We start from the raw sequence: 14,149 nt of genomic DNA on the forward strand, positions 1-14,149 counted from the left end.
ACTAAATGATCCTGTAACGAAGCGCGCTGCTCTCCGTTGGATCTTCTCTATATCTTCTATCAACCCTATCTGGTACGGATCCCACACTGCTGAGCAGTATTCAAGCAGTGGGCGAACAAGCGACCTATAACCTACTTCCTTTGTTTTCGGATTGCATTTCCTTAGGATTCTTCCAATGAATCTCAGTCTGGCATCTGCTTCACCGACGATCAACATTATATGATCATTCCATTTTAAATCACTCCTAATGCGTACTCCCAGATAATTTATGGTATTAACTGCTTCCAGTTGCTGACCTGCTATTTTGTAGCTAAATGATAAAGGATCTATCTTTCTGTGTATTCTCAGCACATTACACTTGTCTACATTGAGATTCAATTGCCATTCCCTGCACCATGCGTCAATTCGCGGCAGAACCTCCTGCATTTGAGTACAATTTTCCATTGTTACAACCTCTCGATACAGCACAGCATCATCTGCAAAAAGCCTCAGTGAACTTCCGATGTCATCCACCAGGTCATTTATGTATATTGTGAATAGCAACGGTCCTATGACACTCCCCTGCGGCACACCTGAAATTACTCTTACTTCGGAAGACTTCTCTCCATTGAGAATGACATGCTGCGTCCTGTTATCTAGGAACTCCTCAATCCAATCACACAATTGGTCTGATAGTCCATATGCTCTTACTTTGTTCATTAAACGACTGTGGGGAACTGTATCGAACGCCTTGCGGAAGTCAAGAAACACGGCATCTACCTGTGAACCTGTGTCTGGCCCTCTGAGTCTCGTGGACCAATAGCGCGAGCTGGGTTTCACATGACCGTCTTTTTCGAAACCCATGCTGATTCCTACAGAGTAGATTTCTAGTCTCCAGAAAAGTCATTATACTCGAACACAATACGCTATTTATGTATATAGAAGAGCGGTCCTTCACAGTTTCCTTGGGCAATACTAAGCCTTGCCGCTGATGAACGCTCGTCGGCGAGGACAACATATTGAGTCCTGTTACTTAACATCTCTTCGAGTCATTTATACACCTGGGAATCTATTCCTTACACTTGTACCTTCCTTAACAGTCGGTTAAGCGCAGTTGAGCGCACCGCAAACAAAATATCATCCCTTCCTTAACAATCTGCAATGGGGCGCCGTGTCAAACACTTTTCGGAAATCTAGGAATGTGGAATCTGGCTGTTGCCCTTCATCCATAATTCGCAGCATGTCACGGGAGAATAAAGGAAGCTGAATTTCGCACGAGCGATGCTTTCTAAAACCTTGCTGATCCGTGGACAGGAACTTTTCGGCATCAAGGAAATTTCTCATATTCGAGCTCAGAATATGTTCACGAAAACTGCAACAAACCGACGTTCAAAGTGGTTCAAATGACTCTGAGCACTATGGGACTTAACACCTGAGGTCATCAGTTCCCTAAAACATAGAACTACTGAAGCCTAACTAACCTAAGGACATCACACACATCCATGCCCATGGCAGGATTCGAACCTGCGACCGTAGCAGTGGCGGACTGAAGCGCCTGCAACCGCTCGGCCACAGCGGCCGGTAAACCGACGTTAGGGATATTGATCTGTAATTTGCGGGTCCGTTCTTTTCTAATAAAAAGGAGTCACATTCGCTTTTTACCGATCGCTTAGGCGAGAGACACGCGATGAATGCAAGTTAAGTAAGGGGCAAATGCCGTGGACTGCTCTTTGTAAAACCGAACTGGGTTTCCACCCGGACCTGGCGACTTATATGTTTTCAACTCTTTCAGTTGTTTCTCTACGCCAGGGATGCGCATTACTATGTCATCCATCCTAGAGTCTGTGCGACGGTCAAACGAATCTTGAACGAGGAATTTAACTTCGGCTATCCTTTTGCTGTCTTCTACTGTCATACCAGACTGGTCTCCAAGTGACTGGACAGAAGCCTTCGACCTGCTTATCGACTGCACATAGGGCCAAAATTTTCTCGGGTTCTCGGCAATATCTTTTTCTTACATTATCCTAGAATACGCAATATGGTATCTTATCATTAAGGATATGCAAACGAGATGTACCATTCTTGCCACATACTGGCGAGTACTCAGCATCTCTTCAACGACTATCATATCACGCTTGTTGTAATTTACAGTGGCTCTGAGCATGATGATTGTAGGAGATGTTGAGGTATTGGTCTCGATAATAATAATCATAGGCCTGTGACTCTTAACCGGTTCGACTAGGGACACCTTGACGTCGATCTGAGGACCTCAGACAGTGAGAAAACTCGTCACCGAACAACAGAGAATGCATTCAATGCCCCAGTTGAGTTTGGCTGTATACAACGCAAGTCTCTTCTGTTGCCTGTGGCACAGAATCTGCGGGTAATTCTAGATCTCAGTCCAGCATCCAGTGCACCGTTCCCGGTGGTTAGTGGTCATAGTTTGGCTGTAACCTCTGCCCGGAATTCAGCTGCTGATATCCGCTCTTCAGAGCCAGTCGAACAATTCCACGATCCTCTCGTGGTGTACTCCTTCTGGAAGGATCCACATATATTCTTGTTGGAACACTGTTATCCTGAACCCGTCTCGTGACCACTCTTTCTGCAGTCATTTTTGTGTCTGTGCGGTCTGTCGGAATGGTGCTCCCATCTCCCTCATGCCAGTGACTCGACCGCTCTCAAAGTGCAAAAGATGATGACAAGCTAAATGAGAGCGTTGTCTGGGCATGCTGTCATCCGATCTCCATCTGCAAAGTTCCAGCAACAGTAGGTACATCCGATAGCCATTATATACCAACGATTCTTAATCTGCAGGAATGAGTTTTTTTCTGCGCTGGGAATATTCGACACACTACACAGCCATTGAAATGGTGCTATATCAGCTTGGTACCGTTTGGTAATGGTGTTCATGATGTAAAATTTTTCCGTCAGTGTGACTTTATTCTTCGATAAATCAAAATTCTTCATAGATCGGAATTCTTGAAGGGATCGAAACTCTTGGAGAGATAGATACACTACGCGAGATAGATATTCTTCGAGAGATGGTCCGATATTCTCAGATGGATCGACATCATACGATGTATCGATATGCTTCGATGGCTAGAAATTCTCCGATGTATCGAAAATTCTCGGAGATCTATATTACTCAATAGGTATATTCTTTGTAGGATCGATTTTGGATTTGATCAAATATCTTAGATATATCGATATTCTTCAAAAGTTATTCATCAAGAGAGAGATATTCTTCAAGATGGGATATTCTTGGAGAGAGAGATATTTTTCGCAAGATATTAATCGCGAGACATATAGTCATCGTTGGATATCTCTTCGAGCGACCGATAATCATAGGTGGGTTGATATTCTCCGGTAGATCGATATGTTTGATCAGATCGTTATTTTTATGTAGAAAGATGTTTCTCATAGATCGATATATATCGGAAGATCAATAGCATTCAGAAGAAACTTATTCATCGGTAGATCGATTAGATAGATATACATCGGTCGATCGAAATTTACAGAGGATAGCTAGTTTGCGATTTATCGATAGAATTCTACATATCGATGGTTTCCGATAGATTGGTAGTTTACGACATATCTATAGCTTCCAATAGATCGATATTTTTCGGTAAACTGCTATATTTCTACAGATCGATATATTTCGATATGTCTAAGGATATCTATAGAACTTTGGTTCTGATAGATCGATATTTTTCAATACGTCGATATTTTTCAGTAGATCGACTCTCTTTAGATCGCTATATTTCTATAGATTGACTCGTTGATAGATCCATATTTTTCATTTGATCAGTATTTGTCGCCTGGACGATACTTAGCGATAGATCGATGTAATACGTTATGTGGATATTGTTCGGTATATAGATAGGTTTCGATATATCATTTTTCGATAGAACTGCGAACTCAGTGGCAGTGCATGTTTTTCAATGGATCGACATTTTTCGAAAGATTGATATTTTATGTATGATCTGTAGTTTTCGACATATAGATAGTCCTCGCCATACTGCTAGTTTTCGATGGATCTGTAGATGTGGATTATCGATAGATTTCGACACCACCATTGTTCTTTATAGATCGATTGTTGCCTAAGTGTCGATAGTTTCCGATATATCGTAATCTTCTGTAGATCGATACAATTCGGTACGTCTTTAATTTTCCTTTTATTAGTTTCGATATATCGGTATTCTTCGAAAGATTGGTGATTCTGGTCTGGACTTTTCACAGTTCGATATTTTTCATAGCTAGATATTTTTTGTTAGACAGATACTTTTCGATAGATCGATAGTTTACGATTGTTCATTTTTCGATAGAACTGAGATCTCAGTGGCAGAGCATGTTTCAGTGTTTTCTCTCAAACACACCCACGACAACATAACAGGAGAATTATGGCTTGAGCAGCAAGACATTATGCCATTTACTGTGAGGCAGATTATTAGGCAGAAATCGTGCATCCACCTGTGACTGCCGCTGTGGTTCAGAATATTCTGTATTCGGGTGCATTCTACAGGGTTTTTCAAAAATAAATACGTGGCAATATTTCACGACAAGTTTCAGCACATGCAGAAGACAGAGAAAGTCTTATGAACAGGAGTCCAGGAACGGATATTTACAGAGATATGAGACAGGGAAGTATTTACTTAATGTATGAGAAACTCCAGTTTATTTTCACAATGGTGCACCAGATCGCTGCCTTACAAGATGTGTTCGAAATGCCCGTCCTCAGCCAGGCTTCTGTCCGTTGTCACATAGAGACACAAACACGTTCAGAAACTCCACGGGTTGTACACATCCTTTGACTTCCCGCCTGAATTCTTACAAGAAGTGATGCTTCATTCTCCACACGTGTAGCATACTCCAGCGCCTTCAAACGGCCCCATACGAAAATTCCAACAGGTTTAAATCAGGTGAGAGTCGGGCCAAACAAATGGTCCACGTCTACCAATCCCGCGTTGACATAGTGGCGAGTCGAGTGTTGATGGACGAGAACACTAACATGGGCAGTGTCACCATCATGCATGAAGTACATCTGAAGTACATTAAGTAAACACTTCCCTGTCTCATATATCAGTAAATATCCGTTCCTGGACTCCTGTTCATAAGACTTTCTCTGTCTTCTGCATGTGCTGAAACTTGTCGTGAAATATTGCCACGTATTTTTGAAAAACCCTGTAGAATGTATCCGAATACAGAATATTCTGAACCACAGCGGCAGTCACAGGTGGATGCACGATTTCTGCCTAATAATCTGCCTCACAGTAAACGGCATAATGTCTTGCTGCTCAATCCATAATTCTCCTTTTATGTTGTCGTGGGTGTGTTTGAGAGAAGACACTGAAACATGCTCTGGCACTGAGATCACAGTTCTATCGAATAATGATCTATCGAAAATTATCGATCTATCGAAAAATATCTGTCTGCCGAAAAATATCTAGCTATGAAAAATATCGAACTGTCGATAAGTACAGATCAGAATCACCAATATAGCAGGCACTCTTCTACGCAAGAACCGTCTGTACCTACGGAAATTCAGTCGTTGGTGCAGTGCATAGGGTCTTATCAAGTGGTCCTCGATAAGCACTACCCAGACGTTGATGGCGAATCTTTGTTAATGAGATATTTCAACAGTTGTAGGTGGATTAATGTAATCCTACTTGTGGTAATTATGGAAATTTTGGATGCCATCGTGCGGAATGTTGCCTCAACCGTCCATAATACCATTGCTGGAAAAGCAGGTCTCATGCCACATTGGTGAATAAACCACAGACAAAAAATAAGTCTTGCAAGAAAATCCTCAGAAGGCTATGACTCTTGAGGTGGTTCTGATATAGGTGTTATTCCCGCAGGCTTCGCCAGACATCCAGCTGACAACCTAAGTACGGAGTGCTAATGTGCGAATCAACAATAGCGTCCTCAACTGCAGGCGTGGTGCGTTGTCGGCGTTCTGTTGTTCCAGGTAACGGTGAGAAACTACCGTGCTCACATTAGTGGTAGTGGATTTCGTGAAACGTTTTCCTGTCAGGGCACCGGCGATCTTGATGGCGTTCGTGATGCAACTGAAGAGCTTTTATAGCACTGCCATTCACCATCCCATACATGAAATGCATGGATGCATACTCAGGATTTTAATACAACATCGTCTAAAACAGTACGTAGCGCAGAGTCAGCGTTCACATTACAACGCCACAGCAGCTCGTAACCCGTATCTTGAGAAATTCACCTTAAGAATGAGGCAACGGTGTACTTGCGATCAGGGTTGTAGCGTGTTGTCCGCCATGGATCGCCACGAAATGCAGTAATTCCAGTTCGGCCACAGTCTGCAGAGGCCGCTGTCGCATCACGGTATCGTCACATAGGACTGCGGGATCACTAGGGTGAGTTTGTAGGAAGCAACGTCCATGTCCATATCTCAATAAATATTTAATTTGCCATGAAGTATGAGACCAGCACACACTCCTCTGCTGAGAAGAACAATCATTCTGAAATTTCATGAAAGCTTGCGCTCCGCTGCAGACTGTATGATTCGTTCCAGAATAGAAGGATACTGGCAAAAATGAGTGCTTCTTGAGCAGAAAAATACCAGCAGTCTGTCAGACATGTTTTACTAAGTATCTGGAAATAAACCCAGCTGATATATCGTTCTCGTTAATGTCATGTGGATAACAATCAGCACGTTAGGAAAAGGTTATAATGTGCTAATATTTATCCACGTGACAATTTGGAGTGAGGTTTCACCTAAAATGTACACGTTTGCACAACAAAAAATGTTTTAAGACCTGAAGATGATAGAAAAGTCTATCGAAACCGGTTGTCTTAAATAAAGAAATATTGTATGCGATTTAGGCTGTTTAATATCTTTTAGTAAGTAATCGCTTTAGCTATTTACCTCTTCTAAGTCTCCTGCAGTAACAGACCTCGACACTCCGTCTTAAATATTCCACATTCCAAAATCTTATACAATTTTTTCCTTACGGCTCTTTTCATTTCCAAAGCAGTTAGTTTAGAATCCCCCAAGCAAATGTCCTACTTTATGTCCTGCTAAGGCTTCCCAGAGATTTCTTTGGTCGTCTATTGCCTCTCTATAAACTGAATTTAAATTGTTCGACATTTGAAACAAATGTTGTTGCAGTCTTCAGTCAGAAGATTGCTCTCACACATATCTCCATGCTAGTCTATCCTGTGGAAGCTTCTTCACCTCTGTAACTATGGCAGCCTACATCCATTTGAGCCCGATTTTTGTAATTTAAACTGTAGACTCCCTCTATAACCATCCCTCCTCACCCCCCCCTCCCATCCCCCCCTCCCCCCCACACACAGACTTCCTTCCATTACCAAACTGACGATTCCTTGACGCAGCAGGATTTGTCCTATCAACTGAGGCCTTCTCTTTGTCAAGTTGTAACATAAATTTCTGTTTTCTCCAATTCGATTCAGTACCTCGCCATTTGTTGTTCGATCTACCCACTTAATCTTCAGCATTTTTGTATAAAGCTTTATTTGTAAAGCTTCTATTCTCGTCTTGTTAGAATTCCTTAACTTCCACCATTCATATCCATGTAAGCTTTAATTCAGAGAAATAGCTTCAGAAAGACTACCAAACACATTCATTTATGGCTCTGAGCACTATGGGACTTAACATCTGAGGTCATCAGTCCCCTAGAACTTAGAACTACTTAAACCTAACTAACCTAAGGACATCACAAACATCCATGCCCGAGGCAGGATTCGAACCTGCGACCGTAGCGGTCACGCGGTTCTAGACTGAAGCGCCTTTAACCGCACGGCCACACCGGCCGGCCCACATTCATTTATATCAGAAGTAAATATATTTATCTTTTTTTTCCAGAAATCCTTTTGCTCCTATTGCCGTTAATAATCTACTCGTCCCCTTTGTTTAACAGAAACGTACACCTAACTCAGTCTGGTCTTCGTTTATCACGAATGATCAACGATTTAATAACACCTTCCTTGTAATTAATTCCCATCTCTATATCCGCTAAATCGATATGGATGGAAATGTTTGTTGTCAACAGACGCAATATTTTATCCCGGCCTAGTGAGTTGCCTAACAAAGTGTCGACGGGAATTTCCGGAAATGATGTTTAGTCGAAGGTCACTAGAGAGTTTATCGATGGCATCAGCTCTAAAGGTGTGCGTCTTCCAGCCTCTAGCTGACTCAAATATCCTCATATCAACCACGGCGTGATCGGCGACTTCAGACACTATGTTTTCTAATTTCCCACTGAAGCGTTCCACCATTTCGGCTACAAATGTAGGTGGTGATGGAAATATTTGTACTACTTTTAATCCACATTTTTCGCGTATCTTCACCCTGATTATTTCCCATTATAATTCTTTTTAAATCTCTCTAAAAGCTACTGACAGTAAATATGCGTCCACCATTGGTATACAACCCAGAATTTAATATTTTGTTGCTATTTATTTCTAGCTTTAGCCAGTTTTCTGTATCGGGTATTACTTTGCGTGCCACCCAGTAATTTTTCAGTACACGTACAGTACATGATCATCAGTTTTGGCTATGCTAACTAAACATAATTGTTCGCCTCAGGCTGCAATTGTGTGACTTGTCTTTTACTGACCTGTCGGTGGCTCTTCCCCCTGCAGGTCATATCTGTCTTGTAAAGTAGCCGCTTAAAGGTCGTACGGAGGGTTTATCCTCACCTAAAATTGGAGGCTTCAGTTTCACCCTTCATATCATTCATTTTTTATGTAACCGATGACAACATGTTGTACTTCGACTACCGAATATCCGTCTTACAACTTGTAAGTACAACGATAAGGGAAGAGCTTAGTTCATACGACACACCCTGATGCGTCAAGGAATCGTCAGTTTGGTAATGGAAGTGTGTGTATGTGTGTGTGTGTGGGGGGGGGGGGGGTGTAGAGGGAAACTACAGCTTAAATACAGTAAGCGGGGTGAAATGGAAATAGGTTGCAGTAGTTACAGAGTTGAAGAGGCTTGCACGACTGTGCACTGTACATTGTGGCTACGAACACTTTCATGATAGCTATGTGATCTGAGTTATACTACAAACTTAACACATATTTTCATGCTCTACTACACTATGTAACCATCAGCGTCGGCTAGAGAAATTTGTTCAACACTTCACAGAGTTTTCAGTAACGATACCTCGGATATATACCTCACAGTGTGGTACAGCTAGAGAAAATGCATTTGCAAATAAGGTAATTTAAGGCCATCTAGTTTGATGTACAAATATTTTGCAGGTATGCAACATGGAGGAGAAGGTTCATATCTCTTTCCTAGCGTCTTACTTGGACCAGACACGGACCCTAATTCCAACGATGGGAAGGTAGCAGATCAGTTGACAAGTTTATGGACCAATTTCGCTAAATATGGGTGAGTCGCCTCTTTAGAATTCTGCTTACTTTATCACAGCTGACAATACTTTCGTAAATAATTTATTGCTTGAAATGAAAATTAATTAATCGCATTTGTAATATAAAGGCGAAAGCATGGTACGCGTGTATCCGAAAACCTAATATGATTATGAGCAAAACAAAAAATATTTACTGAAACCGAAAAGTTGGCTGTTATTATAGCCGCAAGATGATCAGCTGCTGTAAAAGACCGTCAGACACGCTATGACATGTGATTGCGCTAACAACTAGAAACTAAATCTCTATCTGTCTCGGTTGATCTCTCTTGTGTGTGTGATAATATTCTAGAGAGCGGAATGGTGCATCGTTTTCTTTTTTTGTGTTAGAGTGTGTTTTCGGAAACACAGTATTTAAAATCTGCAAAAATGTTACGCCTGTCTGCTGCAACAATACAGATTGTGATTTCTTCAAGAATCAGCACAGCATGATTTCGAATATGATACAAGAACCATGTGAAAATTTGCAAAAATGTCAAGAAATCACTATGCGTTAGGTATGTCAACTTTTTTAGTGTAGTTTTGTGGACGACGCATAATAACAAGAGTTGTATAAGATTTAATTTCCTTCAATATTCACACCAAATATAACTATGTCCCATATTCGCTAAGAAATCTAGCATTAACAATTTTAGTCAAAGTGGACTCGAAACTGAAAATACCCTTCTAAGTTAAAAATGGTATTTCTGAATATAATATCATCTTTATGACATTATGTATGAAATATATACATGTAGCCCATAAGATGTAATTTCTTGGAATAAGTATTTACATAATATGAATTTTTAACTTAAAATTTTGTATAGATCATCAAAGTAAAATTTAATATCCATTTTTAAGTTGTATTTTACTGAAAAATAAGTATATATAAGAGAGTCTAAAATTAACGATTTTCTTTTAAAAAAATACTTGTTCCCCACAAATTATACGAATCTCATGAAAGACGTGTATATATTTAATATACAGTTGCTTAACGATGATACTACTGTAACGTGCGCTTGTGGCACACGATACTCATTAAAGCCTGTACTATGGTAAGTTGACGGGCTTCACCTTATGAGAAAGGATTTTCGTATAGATATTGACCGCGTGTACCTGAAATGGAGGCAAAGCAGACTTACACCCACTCTGTAATTACAATGATACGTCAAGTAGGACCGAAATTCAACTACACGTCAGGACGGACAAGGAACAACCCAGAAGAAGCTACCAATTTGTTAATAATACGGTCGCCAGCCTAATTAGGCATTAACTGAGTTTCTTCCCTGTACAAGTTGATGTACGTTCATGCAAAACAACACGTAGTAACACTGCATAATATGGTAAATTTTAGAACCAGAAAATCGATTGAACTGATAATGTCACTTTCTGTACTGATATGGATAAACCATAAATACATAACACTGCACTATAATGTTTACTACAAAACTTCGTACTGTCTATTGATCTGATTAAAATCGGGCATAGGTTACCCTAGAAATAGCACTTTCGAATCACACACACAATGTCAATTTTGATAAAGATAAAACAATGATAAATTTTGGTTTTTATATTGACTTTAACTTTGCTGGTCAAATTAATTTAGAACACTTCAGAATTCAAATGAATAAAAAAAGGGGAGGGGACCTTGAAACTGTTATGATCACTGTATTAAAAAATTTGATTACTGAAATCATTATGTGCTCAAGATTTCCAATATATGAGTTACTGCTCTTTTCATCTTATTTCCTACTCATTTAAATACCATTACATCTGTCTCGAAATAATTAAACTTCATTACTAAATCAATAACAAAATTATCTTCCAACTTTGTCAGACCTCCGTTATTCATTAACTAGTTCATTAACAAGACAGTTCTTTAAACATCATTCTAACATAACTAGGTCTGCAGGTAATTATTATTAACACAAACTTTAATTATTCATCTTGGGACACTCGGATTGCACAACATGTGGAAAGGACCGTATCTAGGTTAGTGTGAGGATAATTAAATGATAGGACAGTTCTGGTAAAATTTAAGTTGTTATTGAACAGTATGGAACAAAATTAACACTGGTCCATACGAATACAGTACTAAAAGTTTCAACCTGTTTGTATCGATGTAGCGGTTGGCGGGCGGCGAGATAGCGAGGCACAGAGCACACATACAACCACAGCAATGGCTCTTGATGTATCGGCACTTTACTTCTTAGCGTCGCAATACTTTTCCATTTAGTGCCTATGGAATTTTGCCATGCTGTATAGGCGTTGGAACGGCATATCCGAGGCTCAATGAAACTGCGTCTTCCAGGAGAGCCTCCTCGATTCAGAACGTGTTGCTCAGACCAATGCCCAACTCCGACTACAACTGCTGAGCCCGTTATGCCGTGCAGCGCCCGTGCGCATTTTCCCGCGCTCGCCTGCCATCCACCTTTTACCGCTCCCTTACAGACAGGTTATTCACCCGAGGTTTTGCATTCTACATATCCTAATACATTGCCTACGTATGGACCAGACGCACAATTACAACTTTAACATCTTACAACAGTTTCAACATTTGTTACACTTCAATTCTATTACAATATCGCTTGAAATTTGACATAAACATTAATATTCACATTGAAAATTGTTTACCATTTTCTTAACACAATGGCATGAGACAAAAAAGAAATGAAATCAGAACATCGATTACACTAATTTATCGAAAAATCAGATGGAAAAAAAATTTACTTGTATGTACAATAGTACAGCGTTGTTGTTGTTACACTACATTCAGGAATACTGGTTCTAAAAATTCCTATTCCCCAGAAATTACACGAATCTCACGAACTACATGTCTCTACTCATATATAACGGCTTCAAATTGGTGATTTTACATTCAGGAATACACTTTTTGACTGATGATGGTATTTTCAGTTTCGAGTCCACTTTCACTCAAACTGTCAGTGCAATATTTCTCAGCACGTATAGGGACTAACTGAGTAATTACAAATATTCCGCATGAATCTTGAGGGAAATTAAATGATCCAAAACACTGATTATTATTCAACATGCTCAAAACTGAACTAAAAAAAATTATTAAGGCGGAAACTTTGACGTATCTTTTTGTCATTTCATGACATTTTTGCAGGTTTTCACAGCCTCGTATCTCAGTAGCTGTTCCGAATTTTCCAACACGTTATGCATCAAACTTAAGGGTTATTTAACCTCATTAAAACGGACGGTGGATATTTTTAACTAAAATTCTCTAGAAGGGCGTTACTGAGGACAAAAGTGCCATTTCTTAGCGCTTTTTCAAGAGAGGAGATAACGCACACAGGGGAGAAGTTGTAAGACTTGGATTTTTCACGAAAGGCGTAACACAAACAACGTACCTGAAAATAAAAAATCTCCAACTCCACCTTTTGCAACCCGACCCCTTTTTCAGAGCTATCTCTACTAGGATACATTCCAAGCAAGCCCTGTTGAGTAAAGGTCGATGGACCCACCTGGTCATTTCTCGCGCTAAAGTATTTGTTGTTGAAAATACTCGTGTACTAGCGAAACCCCGTGTAATCTAGCGTTATCGTCTTGCAGAATTCTGTTATATTCTATTGCAGAGGCATATATTGGAAAATAAGCGTCAGTCATCTAATATGCACACACCTCTGCAGTCCAAAGTATATGTTGAGATATGTGCGTTCTTCTAAAAAACGGCTGTTTTGTATACGTACACAACCTCACTCAGAGACATTCTATTCATTGATCTTTGTTGGACGGAAACCTCGGCATATCAAAACACTGTTGCTTGTTGACTTATTTATTTATTTCAGACAGACATTATTTCACCAGATAGAATCATTGCACACCGTGTTACAAACAGAACATTGGACTGATTTCATACTAATATATAGAAACGCAACTAAACGAGATAAGGGATCAACAAAGTACATTAATCTGACTCCACCATTAGATTTAGATCTACAAATCAAAGAAACAGAACATTCGTACGCAGTGTAAGTTCAGCGCTCTTTGCAAACACTTGCCGTCGTGACAAGCTTATAAACTATAGATCGTAGGTTAATGTTACCACATTCAGTCTTCGGACAAATAACACAAAACGTTGGTGAATGTCCCTTGTCCAGCTTTGGTTACTCGTATGGACAAACAGCATTGTCACAATTTAGGAACAACAGAAGAAAAGTATTTAACGACCAGTGACCTCTGCCTAGCTCTCAGCTGCCTCCAGTGCTGTTCGTTCAGTGAATATGACACACCGACGCCATCTGACAACGTTTTCCGTCCCACCTGTCTCCTCTCATTCACACTACACCGGCACTCTCCAACTCCCCAGACATCCAGTTACCACCTATGTGCCTATAACGCTTGTTCTTCGCAGCGTCGTCGGTTGTTGTGTCGTAGCTTTGTGCAACAGTACGTTTCGGCTTTGATCTCAGTAACTTGTCTGATTGTGGATGTTGTTGTCATTTCTCATTCCGTTATGGCAACTACTGCATTTTCGTTTTCATTTTATTTTTAGGCGCTAAAAAAGGAGTTTCAGTTTCCATAATGTATCAAAAGGCTGTCATTTTACCTTCCAGCGATCCAGCACCATCTGGAAATCCAGCAGTGTGGGAGAAGTTCTTGGCAAATGCTACCAACTATCTGGATATGGAACTGGAATTTGTGACACGTCAAGACATGCTGAAGGAACGGATGGATTTCTGGAGAGAACTTCTATCGTCACAATGAGTTACATGCTGTGGTACACATTGTTTGCT

The 14,149-nt window shown here is 40.3% G+C and overlaps 1 protein-coding gene across 1 annotated transcript in view; it reads left to right on the top strand.

Annotated features, from left to right (window-relative positions):
* LOC126095642 (acetylcholinesterase-like) overlaps nt 1-14,149 on the top strand; it is an 83,029-nt gene extending 68,880 nt beyond the window's left edge. Inside the window, exons 9-10 of the mRNA XM_049910404.1 lie at nt 9,241-9,373; nt 13,970-14,149. Of these exons, the coding sequence (XP_049766361.1) occupies nt 9,241-9,373; nt 13,970-14,120 (284 nt within the window). The 3' untranslated portion in view covers nt 14,121-14,149. The remainder of the gene's footprint in view (nt 1-9,240; nt 9,374-13,969) is intronic.

The sequence above is a fragment of the Schistocerca cancellata genome, chromosome 8, assembly GCF_023864275.1.
Source record: "Schistocerca cancellata isolate TAMUIC-IGC-003103 chromosome 8, iqSchCanc2.1, whole genome shotgun sequence".
Lineage (NCBI taxonomy): Eukaryota > Metazoa > Arthropoda > Insecta > Orthoptera > Acrididae > Schistocerca > Schistocerca cancellata.